This window comes from Lucilia cuprina, chromosome 6, assembly GCF_022045245.1.
Source record: "Lucilia cuprina isolate Lc7/37 chromosome 6, ASM2204524v1, whole genome shotgun sequence".
In the NCBI taxonomy this organism is placed as follows: domain Eukaryota; kingdom Metazoa; phylum Arthropoda; class Insecta; order Diptera; family Calliphoridae; genus Lucilia; species Lucilia cuprina.
In genome coordinates this window covers 22,380,266-22,406,537 of record NC_060954.1, presented here as the reverse complement: position 1 = coordinate 22,406,537, position 26,272 = coordinate 22,380,266, and the positions used below count along the sequence as shown (strand labels likewise).

Sequence of the window (26,272 nt, the reverse complement as noted above, 5' to 3'; positions counted from 1 at the left end):
GCATTTTTACGTATTTTTTAAATTTGATTGCTTATAAATAAAATCCACAAATAAAGGCATAATAATTAATATTTCAGTTGTAAATACTAATAGTTTCAATTCTCATTACCGAATTATTTTTTTAAATAATTCGGAGTTTCATGTATTAGGAAATACTAATCGAATTTTACAGTTACTGCAATAGAATTATGTGGTAGTTGTTAGAACTGACTAAATTCGATTGGAAACAAATTCGGTTACTGCAACGAATCTGTTTTCTCTGTGTATCTTTTATATTTTATTAATAATATTTTTACTTCATGTAAATACCCCAGAGCCTGGAAAATTTCTAAGATCATTCCAATTCCTAAAAACAGTGGTCAACTTACAAATGATAACATGAGACCAATTGGTATTTTGATATCGTTATCTAATGATGTTGAAAATTTAATTAAGGATCAAATTACAAAATTGATTGATGAAAAAAATACTCGATCAATTAGAGAATTTTCTAATGCGAGTAAGGTCAGTGTTTTACTATCAGTTGAACTGCATTTGATCAAGTTAGACACACTTTGTTGATTCATAAACTAGGAACTAGATATAATTTTTAAAAATCTGCTTGTCGATTAATTTGGTTTTATCTTTGTGATCGTAGGCAATTTGTTTCTGTTAATGGCTCATCTCTGACCTAAAATTTGTAAAATCAGGCGTTCCCCAGGGTTCTGTAATTGGCCCTATTCTATTTACATTATTCCTAAATGATTTGTTTGAATCAATAAGTTACAGTAATTGTAAACCATTTGCTTTTGCTGATGATATACAAATTTTATGGTCTGGTGAGAGACAATTTGTTGATACTTTGCAAGCCACTATAAACTATGATTTGTCCAATCTGGATGATTGGATGACAATAAACTGCCTACATATCAACCCAGATAAGAGTAAAGCTATAGGGCCTTATGCAAAAACGATTATTAAAGTTAACAATGGTTTACTGTACACTTTTTCCATATAAAAAAGGTTTTAACAACCATTGTTATGTTAATAATCGTTTTTGTATAAAGCGGTTAGTATTTAGACCGAGCAGAACAGATTTGTTCGACTTCATTTTAAGGATTTGTGGCTCTAATGTTGAAATTGTCAGTTCTTTGCGATGTCTTGGAGATATAATTAATGATAGTTTATCTTTTGGACTACATGTTGATAATATATGCTATAGAGTCGTCTGACTTTACGTGGTTTATATCACCTAAATCTTTTTCTACCTTTACATGTTAAAAGGTCAGTTGGACATTCATTACTTATGTCACATGTTAATTATTGTATTGAGGTTTATTCACGTTGTAACATGACTACAAAAAAAAAATTAAATTTATTGTGCATAAAATTATTAGATTTGTATATGTTAGGGTAAGAGCTCATATTTCCTCACACTTGAAAAATTTTTTGAATCTTGACTTTGATGATTATCTTTTAATTTCGCTTTTAATATAACTATATAAAATCATTAAACTTCAAATACTCCAGTATATTGTACAAAAAATATTATTTACAAGATCTATTCGGAATCCACAAATTATTATATCTGCTATACATAATTCAATATATGAACAATCATTTGTTGTACAATCTGCTCGTATTTGGAATTTATTACCCAGGAATTTACGTTCTTTTACATTATCAGTAACACAACGGGACCGCAACTACGTGGACCCATATGAGCCACTCATGTTTGATTGAGTGGCTGCCCTTCTTACCCACATTATCTGTAATAACCCTCAAGCTAAGAATTCTTGATATGCTTCAATCCAACAATTTTGGCTGATAATTAGGGTACATTGTTTATCTTATTTTTATATTTTATATATGTATTTGTAGGGGTCGTTAGAAGGAGTGGATGTTCTCATAGATAATAAGAATACTTGTAATATAATTTTTACAGGCCAAGTGGGTACATGTATTACATTTGAATAAATTAATAAAAAAAAAACATAAAAGAAAATGAATAAAGAACATGTAAAAGTATTTCTTTAATTTTTAATAAATTAATTTATAATTTTAACAATTGTGATATCAAAAATTATGAAGCGTATGTAAAATAAAAATTTTGACATACCTTCGGAATTACATGTGGTTAAAAAAGTGAAGTACATATGTAAAATACATGTCGTCTAATACCACCTTAACAAAAATATATTTGGGTTACGAATGTTCATCCTGTTTTAAACAAGACGATCCAAATCCCACTTTTTGATCTCTCGGATTCCGTTTTTATTTAAAATCGTTAAAAATTTAAAAACTATACGCAGTTAAAAACTTCGCCAGCTTACAGTCGATTTTAAGTCGTCGCCGATATTTTTAGTGTCAGCGGCCGACGGCGATTTTATTTGTCGGCGCAGGTCTCCGACTTGTGTACATTTTTAACTAAAAACTGATTGACATTGTGATTCCTTATTAATCGTTTATAACAAATGAACTGAATTGAAATTATGATTGGGAATCGAGTAAGTGTTTATTAAAACAAAACAATTGGAACATTTTACAACAACAAAAAATAAGTTGTTAATGTAACATTGGTGCTTCAGATGCTGTTTTGTGTTTTATTTATAATTTTATTGAACTAATCGATTCATGTTCCTTTGTTCTAATGTGAAAAATATAACAGGTAAATATCTATATAAAATTGAAATTTATATTTACCAAAAAATGTGTAGAACTTAAAATCTTGATTAATGTCCAATAAAATAGTGTTTTCATTAATGTACCTTAGAGTACATTATAAGAATATACCTACATATGGGTATATGTATGTAGATACTTACCTATGTTTGTATATACATAGGTATATACATATTTATATAGGTACATTCAGTTCCAAAGATATGAAACAAAATTTTATGTACAATTACCATTATTTTGATTAATAAACATTAAATTTTATGAAAGAGTAACAATAATAAAAAACATATCCCACGCAAATTTTGTTTTGTTATTAACACATAATTTAATGTTTCAACGTAATGCAAAGATATTAAAGGCCATTTTATAAAGTAAAACGACCTAACAAAACTTCAAATAAAAAAATAACAATGCTAAATTCGGTAAGTCGTATATTATATACTCTTCATCATTTAGTATTTCAATAAAAAATTTTATTTTCAAACTTCAAAAATTTAATTTAATATTTTTTTTTTTCAAATTTTGACAAAAAATATTAAGGCTGTGCATAAATTTTTAAGATCTTAGTATAATTAACATTTTGATAACGAGACTTTTTGTAGTTAAAATAATATCAACGTGAAGCGTAAGAAGCTACTGAAAATGAGACTTTTTTGCGCTGAAAATTAAGAAAAACATTTCGATGTATCAGATTTACACGACATGATAGTAATTTTTACCGTGACTTCAATAAAGGAAACAAGTTAGAGTGCTATATTCGGCTGTGCCAAATCTTAAATACACTCCACCAGCTGCTTTTATGTTATTACTTTTCTACTTGATCAAATATTTGTAGAAATAAGTTTTCTCATGTCTTAAATAGAAAAAAACCCAAAAGTTAAATCTATTACAATTCCAAGATTTATTGAATATTATAAACGAAATTTTTCTTTATATTTTTGTAGCGCTTAGCGGTATTTAGTAATTTGCATGTATGCTTGTGTGTGAAAGATTTAAGGATTTTCAAAATACAAATACCTACATATATAATTTTATTCTACACAAAATTTTGTTCAACACAAATTGGTAATGCTCTTTAAATACGGTTAAAGTGCTTTTAGGGGCTGGACATAGTATGGGAGATATGACCAATTATAGACCGATCGTTTAAAATCGTAAATTTTTGTATTTATGTCGTAATTTAGCAATAAGTAATGTGTGTTTAATGAAATATTTAATGAAAATAAAGGGAACCTGTATGGGACCGACCAAACCCGTGTTATGAACCGATCGTAAAAAAATCTTGAAATTGATTTTTTGTATACAAAACAAATATTTGTGCCAAATATTTGGTAATTAGTAATGTGCGCTTAAGAGATTTTCGTAAAAGGACTTTGTATGGGAGCTATGTCCAATTATGTAAATAAAGACAAAATTCAAAATTCTGTATCTATATCATTATTTGGTAATTAATATTTTGAATCTAAGTGATTTTCTATTGCGAGTCGGTCTAATGTAGATAAATTTTTTAAATATTTTCAACAAAAACAATACATTTTACAACAAAAACAAAATTTATATTAACAATCATGTTCCTATTGCTAAAGATACCCCCTTCAATAGCGATTGTGTGTACAGGGCGAAACTTCTAATTGTTCAAAGCATGTTAACAGCATTATTTTTGTACTGTATGGAAGTATATTCAAGTACACTTTCGTACAATATGGATAGCCTTTACATACTATTAAAACGGGTGGTACGATATCTATATTCTTTGCATCTGTATTCTAGTGTATCTCTTTATGACACTTTAATGGTTCATATGATCTTTACAACAGAAAACTTATTAATTCGGATTTTTTGGAATTCTAAATAACTGTTGAACTATAACATTGTTTTACAACAATAACATTTTCCTCTTTTCACATACGTGTTCTGTGTATATTCAACACACTTGTGAGAACTTAATTCTCTCGTAATGCTTCAAAACTTTTACGTGAAAATACTAGAATAAAAGGTCTTGCAGGTAATTTTTTTAACAAACACATTAAAAATATTTTTTATTTTTCTCGTGTTTAGTACATTTATACACATCGATTGGATTGTTCTTTCTTAACAAAAGGAAAAATATAATTTAAATTCGAAATATTCGAAAGTCCAGGCTTCTAGATATTGTTTGAAAAAATTAATATGAAAAAATTCATACACTGAAAAAATCCATGCCTAATACATACGAAAAATGTCGTATATTGTACGAACCGTTCGTTGTTTCGCACCACGAAATTCTTTCGTAAAATATACGAAATTGTACGAAATATTTTAGTATAATGCAAAATATTATTGAAAAAATTAATTAATTAAAAATTAATTTACATTGAAAAAAGGGAATTTTGAATAAATATGGTAAAATTTACGAAATATTTATTTAAACATTTTTGTTCATTTTAAAATAAATTTTCTTATTTTAGTTCAAAATTATTCCCACACGAATTTTTAATTTTTTTAATGAAAATAATTCAAGAAATTCTCAATTTTCTTAAAATTTATAGGTTAGGTTAGGTATTCAGGCTGCAAAGACGCACACTTGGGTCCTGTTGGTCCCTTTGTGATACCTGTAAAGATGATAAAATATAAAAGAAAGAGGGTAGAGGATAGAAGAAGATAGTTTAGGATTAAGTCATAGAATAGAAATTGAAGTGGAGGAGAAGATTGAGAGGTCTGTCCTTGCGGACTAGTGAGTGCCTTAATTATGGCTTGGTGGTCCTAAAACCAGTTACTGTGCCTGATGAAGGCATTTATGTTATCCAGTCCTAGATTGGATAGTTCTGACAAGTCATCAAATAGTCGTTTTCCTAGATATACGGATCGAGTGTCCGCTAGCGCCGGGCATTGACAGAGAAGATGTTCGATGGATTCTTCCTCCTCTTCGTCTTGACAACTTCTACAGAAGTCGTTGTGGGGAATTCCAAGTCTTCTTGCATGGTTTCCCAATGAGATATGCCCCGTAATGACAGCAACAAGGTTGCTGATATGAGGGCGGTTTATTTGTAGAAGATATGACGTGCGTTTACTGTCCAAGTTTGGCAATATCTTCCTTGTATTGATACAAGTTGGTTCATTACGCCATCTTGTCTGAGAAATTTCATAGAACTTTCCATCTATTATGGTCTTGCAAGTTTTTAGCGGTATTCCGCAAAAGATGTCTATGTCTCTGTCGGACATTGAGGCTCCTAGTTTCGCTAATTCATCAGCGATATAGTTGCCAGTCAAATCCCCGTGTCCCCGTACCCATTTGAGCACGATTATTGAATGTCTCGCCATCCTGTTTAAGGATGCCCGGCATTCCTGGACTAGTTTAGATGTAGTATATACACCAATCAGGGATTTGATAGCAGCTTGGCTGTCGGTACAAATTTGAATAACTCTGTTTGATATTCTGTGGTACCAATGCCAATTTGCTGCTCTTTTTATGGCTGATAGTTCAGCCTGTAGTGGACTACAATTATTCTGTATCCTAAAGCTTATTTTAGTTCCAAATTCAGGGATAAAAATGCCACCTCCAACTCGTTCCCCTTTTTTAGAACCATCCGTATATACCAGGAGGGTTCTTGGGGAACTGTTATCCTCCGGTGAAGAGTTTTCGGATATTGTGTATCCGAAGTCCCTACGGAGGAAAGGTTTGGGTATGCAGTAATCAATATTGCCCGGGAGGAAAGATGTTTCCCTCATAATAGCCGCATGGCCGTATGGCCTGTGTGTCCAAGCATTTATGGCATCAAGTCTGAGGGCAGTGATGAGTGCCAGTTTTCTGGCTATCAGATCCGTTTATAAAAATGTTGTAGTTTTATTTAATCATAATATAATTAATATCATTATCTTTAATTTCGCTAAAATTTAAGAAAAAAATATTACGAAAGGTTTTCGTACTTTCGTAAAAATAGAAAAGGGTTCTATTAAATAATATTTCGTATTATACACGAAATTTTTTTAAATATTACGAAAATAGAAGTAAAGTTGAGCATGGATTATTTTCAGTGTACAATTTAGGAACTTATGCTTATATATTATTAACTTTTTTAGCCAAAAATTTTTTTCCTGGCAAATAGAAAAAAAATGTTGAATAAATTATTTGTTTAAAAAGTACATTGAAAAAAAATTTTTAAAATTTTTTAATTATTGAATGAGAAATTTAGTTTTTTATGTTCCCGTACTTTTTACAAGTACGAAGAGAAAATTCATTAATTCTTTTTAGGCAGAATACATAAATTAATAAATCAGATATACGCGAAGAGCCACCTTAAGAGCTCTCTGGTTTTTCTTCATTCACACGTACGTACGTCATTCTCTTATTTTTGAAGTTTTTTGATTGAAATACACACAGAGAAATCTCTGATGTTAAACATAAGATAAGTTCCTATTTGTCGAATGTTATTTTTTCTGAGTGAATCAATTATATAATGAAAATTTTAAAAAGTTTAATCATCGACACAAACTCCTAAACAAATATAATATCCGCTACTATGTTATATCCTGACATATAAGCGAATTTACTTCAATGTCCTGATAATATTTCCATATAATTGACATTTAGGGCATACCATCTGAGTGCAGAACTTTATGGAGAATATTTTTATACACATAACAATCTATTATTTTTTAAATTTTTAAAATCTTCCATTACTTATTTAGTTTTAACTGCACTGAGTATATATTAAGGTCCACTTTATATCTTAAATTGCAAATAAATGCATTTCCGATGGTAATGAACAAAAATAATAGTTTATGCTTTAGTTTTTTCTAACATATATTCATACAAAATCAAAAGGTATACTGTAAAGTAGAACACTATACAATACTAAAAAATGTTACAAACTTTTTTTTTCAGTGCAAAGAATGTAAAACCAAAAACTGAAGTTGTGTTAGTGAAGCAAGAAAATTTTACGCTCTGCCGATGTCGGTAATAAATAGATGCGAAAGTGAGCATAAGAAATATTACTCTCTCACATGTACAGGTACTTGGAGAATTTAATACACCTGTATGAGTATTTTATTTTTTTACATAAATTAACAAAAATATGAAAATACAAAATGTATCCGAATACACCATATCCTACCACATTGTGATTAAATTGCAATAAGCAATATAGTAGTTATTATTGTAGAGGTTATATTTAAATGATTGATGTTTGCTTAACTGATGATTATAGTACCATTTTCGTATACATATGTATATAAAATTTGTTGTGTCGAATTTTTAAAGAGCCTATTCTTGTTTAACATACATATACCGTTTTCAAAAAAGTTCAATAGACTAATTTTATAGACGGATAACATCATTGCACTGATGCAAGTGTTACTAACTTTAAGCCATTATTAATATGCCGTTCCTATTAGTGTTGTATTTAGTGTGGTGGTGTGGTGTATTTAGACTGCATTTGGGCTGCATTGAAATTAACAATATTTGTCAATATTTGTCCAACCCAGCAAACACAACGAGTTTAAATGAAATTTTGAATAATTTTAAATAAAAATCTTTCTTGCATTAATAGAATTTTAATAAAAATGACGAATTAAAAGCATTATTTCTCAAAATATCGAAATGTTATTAAACAAACATATTAAAACTTTTTCAACCATAAAGTTTGTGTTTGTTGTTTTATATATTTCTTAACTAATACATTCTCACGACTTAGGTTTTTGACAGCAGACTTATGTAGGTTCTGTCATGCTCAGATTCACTTCTATGTATAAAATTATTCTATGCCAGAAAAGTTCTGGAACAAAGCTTATTTATGATGAAACTTTTTCTGTGAAATAAAAAAATATTTTCAATCATTTTCTTTTTCATTCATTGTTTTAAATGAAAACTTTTCAATAGTTTTATATAGACGCGAAAATGTATGTTTATGGTGTTACTTAGAAAATTTTCAAAAATTGTATATGTTATGTGCGCGTATAAAAAGTACTCCTCAAAAGACTATATCATTTAACATTGTGTTATCGTATTTGAGGACCTTGTTCAAATTATAGAAGTACATGATCCGCAACAAGGTTCTATGCAGAGACAGAAAATAATTATTATCTATGAAATTTTTACTTAAAAAAAGTCAGTATAAAAGAATCGTCATAGAAATGTTTTGAATGAACCAATATATTTCCCGAACCTTTTTTAATTGATTTCCTCAATAAACTTTTTTTCTTGATTTTTATAATAAAAATTTAAAATAAAAATTATTTTCGATTTTTATTCTATTTATTTCAATAAAAAAAATTTTTTATGATTTTTTTAATAATACTCACTTAGTAATTTTTATTTATTCAAACAAAAATAGAAATCAATCAATGATTTTTGTTTTTCTAAACAAAGAAAAAAAATCACCTAAAGAATTTAATTTTCCAATTTTTTAATCTAATTTCTGCAAATTTGTTCGATTATATTAGTGGTAAAGAAATTTTACCAATTTTCTATTAATCTCTGTTTAATCCCGATAATTTTAAAGGTAAATATCGCATAATGAGTTTTATAATTAATTTCAAAAAATAAAAATCATTGTCTGATTTTTATTTGTGCCTTATGGTTTAAAAATTATTTGTGTTTTTTATTATTGATTTTTGTTTGAAAAATTTCTCAGTAATTTTTACGAAAAATATAAAAAATACAAATCAAAAGCAATTTGTATTTTCTGAAAAATAAAATACAAACCAAATAAATTTTTTAATTTAAATTTTTTTAAATAAAATTAATAACAATTACTGTCTCTGGTTCTATGTAATAAAGGAGAGTAGTTTTTGGGATTACTTTAATGGATCATAAATTTTTGCACGGAAATTCAAATATTTGTTGTTATTGAATATTTTTTTCTGGTGATGAAATAATTTCAAACTTTACTGATCGATATCACAAACGATGAACTTGTTTTTTGTTTTTGATATAAATGAAAAAATTATATTTTTTTAATCCTGTTGGATAAATATATTTTTTAAACAGAAATGTTTGTCTTTAAAAAAACAATAAGATTGTTTTAAATGTATTAAAATACAGTCCTTGATTAAAACTAACAAAAAATTAATAAAAAATAGTTAGATTTTGGAAATTCTGAGAGAATAGTTCTGAATTTTAAAATATTGCCCTTCATTGGGAAAATATGTAATATTTTCATCACTACTAGTAGCCCCAAATGCTTTAAATTCGAGTAAAATCCACATTAACGTGTAATTGGAGGGATGTTGTTTATTCAAAATATACGATATTGGATGTCAAAAATAAACCACAATCTTTCAACGACAAGCTTATGTACATTTTATTGCTTTTTACTAAAATTTGCCGTAAATTATTTTTTTCTGGGATATAGCATCGAATTAGAAATAAAACGGTTTTTTTTTTTTGCTTTCCTGAAAACCTAACAAAATTACTTTTTTTGTTGGAGCAACGAAGATATTCAATAAAATAATTTTCTTTATATATAATTATTATTTAAATAAAATTTCTATTTTATTTACAGATAAAAACGACCACAAAGTATTAATTGTTTGATGCGTCATTATAAAAACCTTTCAAATGAATTGAAAATAAATAACAATCTTAATTTAATTCAACCACAAAGAATTAAAGCATCACGATGATAAGCGCATTGTTTTCTCGACTCATAATGTAAGTATATTTTAATTACAATTCGAGTTATAGTACATATCACTCATATAAAACTCGGAAAATATCTTTTTTAGAAAATCGACTTTAAATATTTTATGAGATTTTTATATTTTTGTACAGATTTCCAAGATTTTTTAAGAAAACAAAACAAAAGTATATTTTAAATTTTTTAGAGAATTTATTAGAGTTTAAATTTTACTATTATTTTGTGTTTATTACAATAAAAAATACATACAAGCAAATTATTTAGAAACAACATGTAAGTCAAAATATTACCCCGTAAAAGTAGATGGTTTCTAAAGGTAATATTAAAGCAGTTTACTAGTAAGAATCTTCAAAAAATGTTGCAATAAAAGGGAGCTTTATAAGCTGCTAACATTTTTATAAATAGTATTTCAAAAATGTAGTTACTACTAGATTTTTAAAAAACCTTGCGACTTTTCTTACACAACAGAAGTCCCGCATGTGGAATTTTATAAAGTCTCACTTATATGGTCGGCCTCGCCTGACCATATAATACCCTACACCTTTTACAAAAACATTATGCAATTTAGTTGCAATAATAAAGCATTTAAGTTGAATTGTACCTCACCCCAGATTTGATTTATTTTTGATTAAAATTGTGGACATTTAAGTGAAATTTTGATGGGGGCTTTTCATAGGGGCTGGGGTCATGTGAGGAACTGTTATTATGGAATTCGTGAGGATCATCAAGTCTAGTATAGAGCTTAGTTTTTGCAGCTTTTTGTCGAGTTATGAGTATATCAAACATAATTATTAGTTCAGTTGTATGTGGGCTAGGTGAAACAATAGACCGATCCTTACCATTTTCAACAGGCTTTGTCTACGGTATCATTAAAAGCCCTATTTGGAGGGTTCAGTTGTATGTGGGCTAGGTGAAATAATAGACCGATCCTTACCATTTTCAACAGGCTTCGTCTTCGGTATCATAGACGATCATGTGCCAAATTTCATTGAATTATCTCCAAAATTGCGACCTGTAGTTTGTTTAAAAGCTCTATTCGGCGGTTCTGTTGTAAGGGGGCTAGGTGAAATAATGGACCGATGTTAACTATATCCAATAGGCTTCATCTATGGTACCATAAAAGATAATGTGGCAAATTTCATTGAATTATCTCTAAAATTTCAACCTATATTTTGATCCCTATTGGGGGGTTCAGTTGTATAGGGGCTAGGTGAAATAATCGACCGATCTTAATCATTTTCAATGGGCTTCGTCAATAGGATCTTAATAATTTTCAATATGCTTTCCTCGAACCATAGAAGATCATGTACCAAATTTCATTGAATTATCTTCGAAACCTGTAGTTTGACTACAAGGTTTACATTGACGGACGGACAGACGGACTCAGAAAATGATTCTGAGCCGATTGGTATACTTTAAGGTGGGTATAGGATCAATATTATTGTGCGTTACAAACATCAGCACAAACCCAATATACCCTCCCCACTAAAGTGGTGTAGGGTATTGTTCAGCTCCAACAAGATTCATAAGATTTTATATAAAAATAAAACAAATGTGTATTTCAAATTTATTAGAGAAGTAGATGGTTTTGTAAATGTAATTGCATGTAGTGCTTGTGTCGTAGACAAATCAAAAGTGATTTGTAATGTCAAACGAAACAAGCATAAATTTGGTGGCAAACAATATTTAAGCACCGTTAGCGGTTATTCGTTAGAATCTTCCAACAAAGTTGCAAAAAAAGGGAAGCTTCATAGGATTCTAACGTTGTTATAAATAGTATTTCAAAAAAGTACTTAAATCAATTTTAAATTAAACATTGCCGGCCAACTTGCAATACCGTAGGAATTGCAAACGATTTTAAAACGATGTAGATTTTTAAGAAGTCTCTCGACTTTCCCCACAGAAGTTTTAATCTTTTTCGTAAACGTTCAGAAATGAAAGCACATGAATTATGTTATGAATTATGTTTACCATTGCAGTCCCTAACAAAACGGACTGATTCTGTCTAGTATGAAATACTTGTGGATTAGAAGTAACATTATTGGACATATGCGATTATCGAGTGTGAGAGTGGGTCGTAGAACCTCGCTGGAATTCTGTTCAGTAGAAACAGTAGGTTTTTCAACTATAGAATTATCTGTATGCTGCAGATGAAGCATAGAATGATGTCGATTATTGAAATAAAACAGTTATTGTTGATTGTACAACTACTGACTTTATGTGTCCTCGAAAGGCAATTAGAACAGCAGTTATAATCATTCACAGTAGAAATTCTGTCAGATACTGAAAGATTTTTAAATCGCCGACAATTTCGGAAATAGTGTGACTGATTAGGGCATAAGATACATGAAGGTTTAGTAATAGTAGAACTATTTGAATGCACTGAAGAGTCAACGTCCGCCGAGTTCGTACCTTTAAGATCTTGAAGACATTGCAATGTCTGAATTCTTTCTGTCAGAAAGTTATCGAAATCTTTCCATGTAGACAATACAGTTTTGTTTTTAACACCCTGTTCCCACAAAATAACTGTAGATCTAGGCAGACGTTAAATACACATAAAAATTATAATTGGATCCCAATTATCCGTAGGCACTTTATAAATATAAAGGAAGGCCAAAAATAAGTTTTAGTTGGTTATGTACCAACATACGAGGATTATCATATGCTACCTTTAAATCGCGCCAGGCTACTTCAAAACTTCAAAAGGAGGTAGTGCTAGATTATCGGAGTTCGAATTTACCGTTGGAGATTGATTGCTTTTCAAAGCAGATTTGAATTCATCTATTTTTTCATGGATAGATCCTCCGCATTGGATATACGCTGTGTAGGTAGATATTAGGTAGATATTTAGCCGCTGCCACATCAAATTTTTCGGACTCTAAAGAGTTAAGACATTCATTATACGTCGTCTTAACTTTAACCCAAAGTGTTTTTAACTCTTAACTCCGAATCTCCAAAGTATAAAACGTATGAATTTCTTCGTCAAAGTTACCGAATGCAATAAGAGCATCCTATGCTCTAATAAACGAGTTTAGTGGCGAAACCGACATTTTTTAATATTTGGAAAGTCGTTTAAAATAAATAAATTAATATTACTACTTGACTACAAAATGTATGTAAACAAATGTGATAATAGTCAATCTGGCCGAGCGTAGGGTGACTTATATAAAGGTAGAAGAAGAATCAACCGTTTATGTATTTTATTGTTTTATTTTACAGATTTAAATCTGTAAACAAATAATGCACAAAAGAAAATGTAAAAACCACTGATATTTATAATAATATTTTAATAAAATTTACTTTAATTTAAAATATTGTCCGTATGATCAAAAATAAATTAAATTAGAGTTCGAATTAGTGAGATGTATCCACAAATTAAAAAAATAAAACAAAAATTCACAAAAGAAATGTGTATGTTCGCGAAACAAAACAAAAGAATTTTATCACTTGCTGACAATTGAAATACAGTAGTTTTCCGATTTAACGAACCCATATGTTGTCAGGCCTGTTCGTAAAATTGAAAAGTTCGTTATATGCAGTACTAACTAAAACGTGGGTTTTTGGTAGAAAAATAATTAAAAATAGGTACATAAAATATTTTTTAAATGTATTTTATAAAAATTAATTCTTTTTTTATAAAAATAGCACGAAACACAAAATTCCGAATCTTATATACCCACCTTCAAACCATATTTGTGTCGAATTTCATCGCTGTATTTTTAATTCAGTCATGAGCGTTAAAGTTATTTTTCGAAGTTCATCGCTATGCTCGTATTTTTAAGCGAGTAATGAGCGTTGAAGTAATTTACCTAAGGGGGCCTGATATGGAGGGTAAGGTCAATTATGGACCAATTCCCATAAAATTTGTTAGAGATTTCGGTTAGTATAGAACATGTTTGAATCGAATTTCATCGGCGTACTCGCTTTAAGCGAGTAATGAGCGTTAAAGCCATTATCTGAAGGACGGACGGACATAGCTACATCGAACTAAAATTTAATAAGAACACAGAATGTGTTACAGTTTTGGGTATAAAAGCACCGCTACAACTTAGGTTATTTGTTATTTTTGATAAATGTCATTTTATCTTCATTTAAATAATAATATTTTTATTAGTTCGTTAAACAGAGTAAAAAAACAAGTTTTGTTCGTTATTTAAGGTAGTCAATAGGAAAAATTAGCTTGTTCGTTAAATGCGATGTTCGTAGAATTGAATGGTCGTTAAATCGGAAAACTACTGTATATTTATGTACCTTATTTCGTAGAATTAGGAATGGAATTGAAGGTGCCAAAGAAGATCCGGTGCTGATATAAAGATCCAAAAAATCCGATAAATGATCTAAGAAATCCGGTTCGCTAGGACCAAATGTTCAGCTCCAACAAGATTCTCAAGATTTTGTATAAAAAAAAACAAATGTATATTTCAAATTTATTAGAGATGAAGATCTCTTTTTATTTAAACCAAAATATTACCTCGTAGAAGTAGATGGTTTTGTAAATGTAATTGCACGTAGTGCTTGTGTCGTAGACAAATCAAAAGTGATTTATAATGTCAAACGAAACAAGCATAAATTTGGTGGCAAACAATATTTAAGCACCGTTAGCGGTTACTCGTTAGAATCTTCCAACAAAGTTGCAAAAAAAGCGAAGCTTCATAGGATTCTAACGTTATTATAAATAGTATTTCAAAAAAGTAGTTAAATCAATTTTAAATTAAACAGGTATCACCATTAAACAGGTAAACAGGTATTGGGTCTCAATTATCAGTAGGAAAAAATAGAGACAAATATTAATTCCGCGTTGTAATGTTTTGAGTGTTATTATCGATTTCTTATGAAGGAAAGGAAGGCCACAAATATGTTTTAGTTGGTTATGTACCAACATACGAGGATTCTTATATGGTTCCTTTAACAAGTACTAAATGTCAAAGTATTAAATAAAAATCGGACCAAGAAACATAATTACCTCGGAATCAAAATTGGTTATACTATTTTTTGCTGCAAGATGTTACTGTATAATCCATTTCGGCTATTCTTTTGTGACATTGTTGCGCTTAGGCTACCGTGCATTTCAAAAAAAAAAAAAAAATAGGATTTAACATGCTCTTATCGTAAACTTGGGAGCTTAAATCAAAGTAAATACGATTAGTATTATCAACAGTTGTGTTTCCAATGAGCCTTTTATGAATAGATATGTTGTTAACCTTCAACAGATTTTGTGATAGAAGTCGCTGTCGTACTTCCGTGGTTTGAAATATGATTTCAAAATAATTTATGTAGGCCATCCGATATGTTGTTAACCTTCAACAGATTTTGTGATAGAAGTCGCTGTCGTACTTCCGGGGTTTGAAATATGATTTCAAAATAATTTATGTAGGCCATCCGATGCACAGTGGTATAGGGAAAAAAAGAGGGAAATAATTCGGTAACTTCTAAACGGTTAATCCGATTTTAATGAAATTTGGTATACACAAAGAGGAGGTGCTGTCGACTTTAGGTTTTGAATTTGGACCTTATAGGTCAACCAGGGGCCCGGCGGGGGGTCCTCAAATTAGGACACCTCGGTTATGTTAAATTTTTAAAACGATTCTATTTCTTCAATTGAGTTCCGATTTAAAAAATTTTTCGTATATAGAATCTCCTCATCGAGCACTATAAAAAAATATAGCAGTAAATTATCTCTTATAGTTTAGTAGATATTCGCATTTGAAAATTAAAATTTTAAAATTTTTACCGTCCTTACTTTAGTTTTTTGATAATAGCTGGTCCAAATATTCCCGATTTTCGCCATTGATATATAACATGCCTACCTAATGTTTTTAAGCGACAAGTTAATTAGGGAAAACTCAACATCTTTTAGAAAATTTACCTAGCACTATTATTTTCATCCATAAGGTTAACTCTTAAATTTGTTACATATATTGATAAAAATAATAGTACTAGGTAAATTTTCTAAAAGATGTTGAGTTTTCCCTAATTAATTTGTCGCTTAAAAACATTAGGTAGGCATGTTATATATCAATGGAAAGGTAATTTTGTCTATTTTTCAAAACTGTATATAATTTTTGAAAATTAAAAAATTCGCGGAATACTTTTTTAAAAAAAATTAAAAAATGTTTTTTATTCAGTTTTTGCGAAGATACAAATTTTTCAAATTGCAATAAAAATTTTATTTATGAATATTTTTTGATGAAATTTTACAGTTAGGTAGATTTTTTTACTCAAAATCTAAAATTAAATAAAAATGGGATATTTTGGTTTTTTGCCTATTATATCCATACCAGGGGCGGGGTTATCGAAACCCGTTACAAAATAATTAAGAACATATTGGGTCATATAAAAAAGGTCACTATAATTTGATATCGAGTATGCGATTTGATAAATTTTGCTCAAAATTTAATTTTCCATAAAAAATAGGGTTTTTTTTTGGATGGACCTGGTCCCCTCGGTATCAAAATTTTTTTAGGTTTTGTTTCATTTATCGTATTTTATGTAAAGTCAGCTTTCCAAAAAGTATAAATTCTATATACATCTTCTTAGAAACTTTTTATATAACTTGAAAAGAAAACGATACTTTTTTCCCAAAAAAAAAATGCCAAAAAATCGCCTTTTTTAATTTTTTAAATTAAAATGCATATAACTTTGGACTCAGTCATGATTTTTACATAATTCTTTCACTGCTTTATATATAAATTTTTTGTTAAGCGAATAAAAGAAAAAATGGTGAAAATCGGGAATATTTGGAAATTTTAAAATTTTAATTTTCAAATGCGAATATCTCCTAAACTGTAAGAAATAATTTACTGCTATAGTGCTCGATGAGGAGATTCTATATACGATTTTTTTTTTAAATCGGAACTCAGTTGAAGAAATAGAATCGTTTTAAAAATTTAACATAGCCGAGGTGTCCTAATTCCTCTTTGTGCATACCAAATTTCATTAAAATCGGATTAACCGTTTCGAAGTTACCGAATTTTTTTCCCTCTTTTTTTCCTATACCACTGTGCGATGGTATAGTGATCGATCTTGACGCCATGTCAATTAAAGCCTTCTCAAAAACTCCCCAAAACAAAAATGAAATAAATCCTTAAAATTCAAAAATGAAATAAATCCCTAAAAATATTTTTGTCACACGAAATAAATAATGTATGTCTGATTGCCGGACTTCGGCCGCGCGCAAGAGTTTTATCCTCTGGGGTACATTGGACACCGGCTTCGCTAAGAATAAACTCTCCTTGTATCAAAAATGTTCGGCCTTAAGCCGGCTATTTAGGAAATCTTTATTAAGCGAAGCCGGTGTTGATCATATCATAGAGTAGTTTTTACTTGCGTCCGGCCGTAGGCCGTCTATAGAGAAAATATTTATTAAGCGAAGCCGAAGAGTAGAAAGTCCTTGCGCCCGTCGCTGTCGCAGGCCGGCTATTAAGGGAATCTTTATTAACCAATTAAATTGAAATGTATTAAACTTTGAAGCCCTACTTATTTTAGAAATGTCACTAAGACCGACTTGTTCCATAATTTGTTATTTTTAAATGGGAACTTATTTAATTTTAAAATTAGGGATTTGTTTCGTATGAAATGAATCCCCAAAAATGGAGTGTTATTTCATTTTAATTTAGGAAGTTTTTAAATTGGGGAATTATTTCATAATGAAATTTAGCGAGTTATTTCAATTTTTTGGGGAGTTATTTCATGACGCCAAATAAAACAACTGATAACGGAAATTTCTTAGGCACTCCATTTTAGAAGGGCTGCGTAGAGGACAAATAACCATCAACTTTAACCATAATTTTTCGGTCCTAGAGAAAAGGCAACAAAATTTTAAACATTTTTATAGGTATACCCCATTCGTTGAGTTCCAAAACAAATGTAAATGTCCTCCGATAGGACTATAGAGTGGTTATTTAGCAATTTTAATGGGTGCCAAAATCGCATTTATCTTGTGGAAAGACACCGCTGGCCAAGATTTAGTTGTAAAGGTCACTTAGGCGAGATTTCAGGCTATCGGTAGAATTTTCCATCATTGCATAGGTAATCTTATCTTGCGCTGGTTTTGTTCGAATTTAAGTTTCTTATCTTATTCCACAGGTATTTTGATTTAAGGAATTCAAAAAATTCTATGACCATAGTGAGGGTTAAATTTAAATCGCATTCCTTGTAGATATTAGTTAAGCACAAATCCTTACCGATATTTATATCAACAGATTGAAAAAGCTAAGAATAATTTATATTGTGATGATATTTATGTATCCTGGTTTGTATTGGATATAATTATTACATTAATGCCCCTATTCGGTTTACAACTCAACACTTCTTTAGCTAAAATTTTGATATTTGGTATTATCTATAACACAATAAAAATTATTCTTATGCTATGAATAGTTTTTATTGTGATGATATTTATGTATCCCGGTTTGTATTAGGTGTAATTATTACATAATTGCCTCTATTAGGTTTACAACTCAACACTTCTTTAGCTAAAATTTTGGTATTTGGTATTATCGATAACAACTTAAAATTTTAAGAAGAAAGATCTGGGAACTTATTGTATAATTGTGCGGTTGGTGTATTTCATTTTCAGTATTTACTCTACTGGTATACCACGATATATGGAATCGGTAATTCCAGATGTCCTTAATTGTTCCCTATTACTATTTTATCCCAAATAATCTTAGGATCCTTGAAAACTGGCCCTGAAAATTGGTCAAGAAATTCTAGTATACTAGTATTTTTATGAAATTATACTTAAATTTTTAGGAGCCAAATTTCATATAAATCGGCAAATTGAAATTTGCGAATTGTGTTAAGTATTGTAAGTATATTATCTTTATATTATATATATTTTTTCTTTTTTTAGAAACTGTAATTTTACTTATTCGATAAAATTCATTTACTACGATGATTTCGATACATATTTAAAACAAAATTTTGATCACCTTGGATCATAATGGCCCCTATTCTGCATTTCAATTCGAATCGAAATTTTCTCCGTTTGACAACTTTGGTATTCTGCATTTCGATTCGACTCTCCGTCACATAAATAACAACTTACAAATACGTTGGTACGATCGAAACGCAGAACACACATTCGTAAAGCATTGAAACAAAATTGAATTGCTTCTTTTTCTTACGATTCAGTTTTTTGTTGGAATACCTTTTTTCGATAGTTGTGAAATTGAATGCGTAAACGTAATCGAAATGCAGAATAGGGGTGAATATGATCATGTATAACAATATTATGATAAATACAAAAATATCATAATGAAATATTTTGACGGAATTTTATCATAATATGATATTTTAAAATTGTTACAATAACGAAAATATATTAAGACTACAATCATAATTTTAAACACAACCATGTTTTTTCTCTGCGTGCTCTTACATTGTCAATAAATCGTTTAAAAACCAAAAATAAAAGTATTAAATATATGCATTTCACAAAAATGGTTTGTTATTAGAAATTTATCACTCTCTGGAATTCGGAATTAGTTGATAATTGACCCAATTGGTAATTAAAGACCCTCTTCAAAAAATGTTCAGGATGTTTATATGTTATTATAAATTTATTACTTTTCAATCATAAATGCGTTTTTTATTTAAGAACTTTCAAATTTACCGAAGTTCGGTTCGGGAACGAACGAAATTTGGAGTTCGGTAGGACTCTATTAAATATGAAAAGGTTCCTCTCTGACGTGATTATCTTAATAAATGTTCTACAACATCGATTTCTGAAATCATACAAAATATATTAATCAAAATACATACATTTGAATAATAAATGGAGAAAGAGTGTATTTGTTGTATTTTTGATACTGTGTTGGTACCTTAGTAGTATTCGAGTTTAAGTTTTGAAGATGAACACCGTAGATGCCCCAGGGACGGAGCTGTGGCGGCTTAAAGTAGGGTACCTACGACATGTCAAATTTTTAAACTAGTGCTATTTTTTTGTTTTTCACCCAAATACAAAGATTTTTCTGAAAGTGCTCGACGAGAAAAAAACATGCTTGAACATATAACTTATCTCTTATAATATCCGAGTTATAGGCATTTAAAAATTTAGTGATACAAAATTTACCATACCTTGGTCCGCCTTTTTTTGAATACCGGGCGTAATTTTGGACCAAATGGACTCAATTTTTCTTGTTAGTTAGACAACAAAATTTACAATAATATACAAAAAATTTCAGATCAATATCATTTTCAGATCCAAAAATATACGTTTTTAAATTTGAAAATTCAAAAAATTTTAGATTTTTGCCGTTTTTTTGCCCAAAATGTGTCTTAACTCTTTTATTAATAAAATAAAATTTTCTTTAAGAACATATAACAATTTTATAGTTTTCTAAAAGGTATCTTTACGCAGAACGCTTTGGCGTAAAAAACTTGTCCTATTTTTTGAAAAAGTCGCCACTGCGTTCTTCCAAATATGACCTATTTTTTATCAAAACTTCAACTTTGGGCAACATGTTCTAAAATCCCAAAGCTGGGATCAGAAAACTGAAAGCAGTTTTGGAAACCTCAATATGTTTTCTATTTACTCCAAAAGTATTTTCCCAGCCCTGAAAGAAATGTGGACCCTATGGGCAAAAATGTAAAAAATCCCATTTTTGGGATTTTCATTCCTATTTTTGGGAATTGCGGGATGCCCTTTGACCTTTTCAATTTTTTTTTTGCATTTTCTTATTTGAAATGACAAATTTAACAAGCGTTGAAGATTTCATTAAGTTTTGTTCATAAATAAAGATTTTGTCGTATATTACATATTTGTTAAATTTCTAAAATTATGATTTATATCAAAATTTTAATTTAGTCCATATTTATCCCTTAATATCCTTTTTTAGTTAGATATGGAAATTCTCGACCTTTTACAAAAAATTTCAAGCCAATATCTCAATTACATTCAAAAATATGTTCATTTAAACCTGTGTACTTTAATTTCATATTTTTCATATTTTAGTATTAAATATGACAGAACATGTTTAAATCTTATATTTACCTATTTTCTATGTTTGCTTATCCTTATAATTGAAATATACAGGTAATGATAATTTTGATTCATTCACTAATAAGAAATATCAATGACTGAATTACAGGTTATAGTAATATAGTCCTAAATGTTAATAGGTAGACAGTTCGTAATTTTTTACTTTGGAATACCTGTATCGGAAATGACAAGAATTGGTATATAAGTAAACTTCTCTAAACTTTAAGTACCATATTTAATAAATCTACAATGAAGATTACATTAAAGTACGAAGAGTTGTGTTCCGTATTATGGAGTGTATCTTCAAAAGGGCAAGAAAGAATTGAAGACATTTCAAATTATATAAAAACTACATATAGTAGAAAAGTAGACAAAACAGGCATGTCAAAAATTGAAAACTTTTTAAAACTTTTTGATGTAAAAAGTAAGTCTGTGGATGGAAATCAAAAGAAATTTCGATTACAATTTTGTAGTTGGATGGAAACTACTACGGAAATCTCAACTTACAACACATCAGCAGGAGCGCCTTGCAAGTCATACGAAGACTTATGTTCAAGGTCAAAAAAAGAGGGTCACACAAAAACTTTTTTCAATCTCAAATGAGGAAATTGCTGATACATTTAACGAAATGCTGAAAAAGGAAAACCAACCTATGGATGACGTACATATTGCAACTATTCTTCCTATTGCATCACCAAAACCACTTAAGCGAATTGTGGAAAGTATACCAACTCCAACATCACAATCAAATTTTACTGAAGAGGAAGCAATAGCGCTTATGTTGGAACTGGGTCTCAGTCGAAATAAGTACCAAATATTAAGGAAAGCTCTACATGAAAAAGGACACAATATATTACCATCATACAAGGCGATCCAGGAAAAAAACAAACTATCCTACCATCACCTATTGATGCTTCCACATCATTAACAGCATCAAGAATTGTGTCAGATTGTTGTCTTAATGTGTTGATGTTGTCTTAATGTGTTGATGTTGTCTTAATGTGTAAGTGGGGATGTGACGGTTTATCAGCACTTCCAGAATACAAACAAGCTTGTGGAAGTCGGACATTAGCAGACTACAAAAGTGTATTTATGTCATCATTAGTGCCATTACGAATTCGTTCATATTCCCTTAATCCATCATCGTCAAGCATCGGAAATTCATTTGAAGATATATATGTATGGATCAATACAACTCCGAGTTCAAAAAATGTTTGTAGACCCATTGGATTTGAATATATAAAGGAGTCAAAGAAAACAACAAAAGATTTAGTGGAATATTTAAAAGACGAAATAAATGCACTGGAGCCCATTTGCATAAAAATAAAGGAATTCTCTATTAACGTATCATATCAGCTAAGCTTAACAATGATTGATGAAAAGGTCAGCAATGCCATAACAGAAACTTCTTCCTTCTGGAGATGCTCAATATGTAATGAGAAAAAGTCGCAATTCTCAAATATAAACAAAAGCAGAAGTATTAATGAAGAAGTCCTGTCTTTCGGAATTTCACCACTTCATGCCAGAATACGATTTTTGGATTACTTTTTACACATAGCATACGACCTAAAATATAGAAGTGTGCCAGAGAATCTTACTAAATCAACAAAAAATAATGAAGAATTGAAAGAACTGAGAGCTGCGGAAAAAAGCAGAATCCAAGAAGAACTTAAAGTTCAGATGGTATTAAACATCGGCAAACCACTTCCAAGTTGCGGTAGTACAAATGACGGTAATACGGCGAAAAGGTTTTTCGTGATTTTGAAATTACTTCAAAAATAACTGGAATCGACAAGGAGTTGCTTTGAACAGTTAACACTATTTTAATGGCACTGAATAATAAACATAAAATTAATGGAAATCGATTTGGGGAATATACATCTGAAATTTCTAAATTACTTGTATCTCTGTATCCATGGAGGGAACTAACACCAACAGTACACAAAGTATTGTGTCATGGTCAAATAATAATTGAATCGAATATTCTTCCACTTGGAGAGTTAACAGAAGAAGCCCAGGAAGCGAGGAATCGAGATTTTAAGCATGTTCAACTTTTCAGCTTAAGAAAATGCTCCAGGCAATCACAGAATGAAGATATTTTTAATAGTTTACTTCTATCTTCTGGTCCTCTTCTTTCAACTATGCGAAAAAGATGGATTTGTTATGAAACTCTATCATCTCAAAACGAGGAAGATTTAAAGGACTTATACTACCTTATGGATATGTATACCGATATGACAGATTATTTTATAGAAAATAAGTAGTGTTATTTTCATTTTCTTATTTGAAATGACAAATTTAACAAGCGTTGAAGATTTCATTAAGTTTTGTTCATAAATAAAGATTTTGTCGTATATTACATATTTGTTAAATTTCTAAAATTATGATTTATATCAAAATTTTAATTTAGTCCATATTTATCCCTTAATATCCTTTTTTAGTTAGATATGGAAATTCTCGACCTTTTACAAAAAATTTCAAGCCAATATCTCAATTACATTCAAAAATATGTTCATTTAAACCTGTGTACTTTAATTTCATATTTTTCATATTTTAGTATTAAATATGACAGAACATGTTTAAATCTTATATTTACCTATTTTCTATGTTTGCTTATCCTTATAATTGAAATATACAGGTAATGATAATTTTGATTCATTCACTAATAAGAAATATCAATGACTGAATTACAGGTTATAGTAATATAGTCCTAAATGTTAATAGGTAGACAGTTCGTAATTTTTTACTTTGGAATACCTGTATCGGAAATGACAAGAATTGGTATATAAGTAAACTTCTCTAAACTTTAAGTACCATATTTAATAAATCTACAATGAAGATTACATTAAAGTACGAAGAGTTGTGTTCCGTATTATGGAGTGTATCTTCAAAAGGGCAAGAAAGAATTGAAGACATTTCAAATTATATAAAAACTACATATAGTAGAAAAGTAGACAAAACAGGCATGTCAAAAATTGAAAACTTTTTAAAACTTTTTGATGTAAAAAGTAAGTCTGTGGATGGAAATCAAAAGAAATTTCGATTACAATTTTGTAGTTGGATGGAAACTACTACGGAAATCTCAACTTACAACACATCAGCAGGAGCGCCTTGCAAGTCATACGAAGACTTATGTTCAAGGTCAAAAAAAGAGGGTCACACAAAAACTTTTTTCAATCTCAAATGAGGAAATTGCTGATACATTTAACGAAATGCTGAAAAAGAAAAACTAACCTATGGATGACGTACATATTGCAACTATTCTTCCTATTGCATCACCAAAACCACTTAAGCGAATTGTGGAAAGTATACCAACTCCAATCAAATTTTACTGAAGAGGAAGCAATAGCGCTTATGTTGGAACTGGGTCTCAGTCGAAATAAGTACCAAATATTAAGGAAAGCTCTACATGAAAAAGGACACAATATATTACCATCATACAAGGCGATCCAGAAAAAAAACAAACTATCCTACCATCACCTATTGATGCTTCCACATCATTAACAGCATCAAGAATTGTGTCAGATTGTTGTCTTAATGTGTTGATGTTGTCTTAATGTGTAAGTGGGGATGTGACGGTTTATCAGCACTTCCAGAATACAAACAAGCTTGTGGAAGTCGGACATTAGCAGACTACAAAAGTGTATTTATGTCATCATTAGTGCCATTACGAATTCGTTCATATTCCCTTAATCCATCATCGTCAAGCATCGGAAATTCATTTGAAGATATATATGTATGGATCAATACAACTCCGAGTTCAAAAAATGTTTGTAGACCCATTGGATTTGAATATATAAAGGAGTCAAAGAAAACAACAAAAGATTTAGTGGAATATTTAAAAGACGAAATAAATGCACTGGAGCCCATTTGCATAAAAATAAAGGAATTCTCTATTAACGTATCATATCAGCTAAGCTTAACAATGATTGATGGAAAGGTCAGCAATGCCATAACAGAAACTTCTTCCTTCTGGAGATGCTCAATATGTAATGAGAAAAAGTCGCAATTCTCAAATATAAACAAAAGCAGAAGTATTAATGAAGAAGTCCTGTCTTTCGGAATTTCACCACTTCATGCCAGAATACGATTTTTGGATTACTTTTTACACATAGCATACGACCTAAAATATAGAAGTGTGCCAGAGAATCTTACTAAATCAACAAAAAATAATGAAGAATTGAAAGAACTGAGAGCTGCGGAAAAAAGCAGAATCCAAGAAGAACTTAAAGTTCAGATGGTATTAAACATCGGCAAACCACTTCCAAGTTGCGGTAGTACAAATGACGGTAATACGGCGAAAAGGTTTTTCGTGATTTTGAAATTACTTCAAAAATAACTGGAATCGACAAGGAGTTGCTTTGAACAGTTAACACTATTTTAATGGCACTGAATAATAAACATAAAATTAATGGAAATCGATTTGGGGAATATACATCTGAAATTTCTAAATTACTTGTATCTCTGTATCCATGGAGGGAACTAACACCAACAGTACACAAAGTATTGTGTCATGGTCAAATAATAATTGAATCGAATATTCTTCCACTTGGAGAGTTAACAGAAGAAGCCCAGGAAGCGAGGAATCGAGATTTTAAGCATGTTCAACTTTTCAGCTTAAGAAAATGCTCCAGGCAATCACAGAATGAAGATATTTTTAATAGTTTACTTCTATCTTCTGGTCCTCTTCTTTCAACTATGCGAAAAAGATGGATTTGTTATGAAACTCTATCATCTCAAAACGAGGAAGATTTAAAGGACTTATACTACCTTATGGATATGTATACCGATATGACAGATTATTTTATAGAAAATAAGTAGTGTTAGGAATTAACTATATAAGTAGGTTGTAAGAATTAATTGTATTGTGTTTAAGATAAACAGTTCAAATAAAAAAAGCTATTATACTAACTGATGATATTGTATTAAATTGAGTTTTATATTTCGGCGGGCGGGAAAGATGGTTTGTGTGGGGTGATTTAGGTGTTGTTGTGCGTGGCTCATAACAAAA

General features: G+C 29.8%; 1 protein-coding gene across 2 annotated transcripts in view; it reads left to right on the top strand.

The window, feature by feature from the left end:
- Positions 1-2,381: 2,381 nt before the first annotated feature.
- LOC111686151 (receptor expression-enhancing protein 4) overlaps positions 2,382-26,272 on the top strand; it is a 49,127-nt gene continuing 25,236 nt past the window's right edge. The window contains exons 1-2 of one of the 2 annotated variants that reach the window (XM_046953644.1): positions 2,382-2,486; positions 10,143-10,291. In XM_046953644.1, the coding sequence (XP_046809600.1) occupies positions 10,260-10,291 (32 nt within the window). In that variant the 5' untranslated portion in view covers positions 2,382-2,486; positions 10,143-10,259. Of the gene's footprint in view, positions 2,648-10,142; positions 10,292-26,272 lie in introns of both variants that reach the window. The other variant, XM_046953643.1, reaches the window with a different exon arrangement.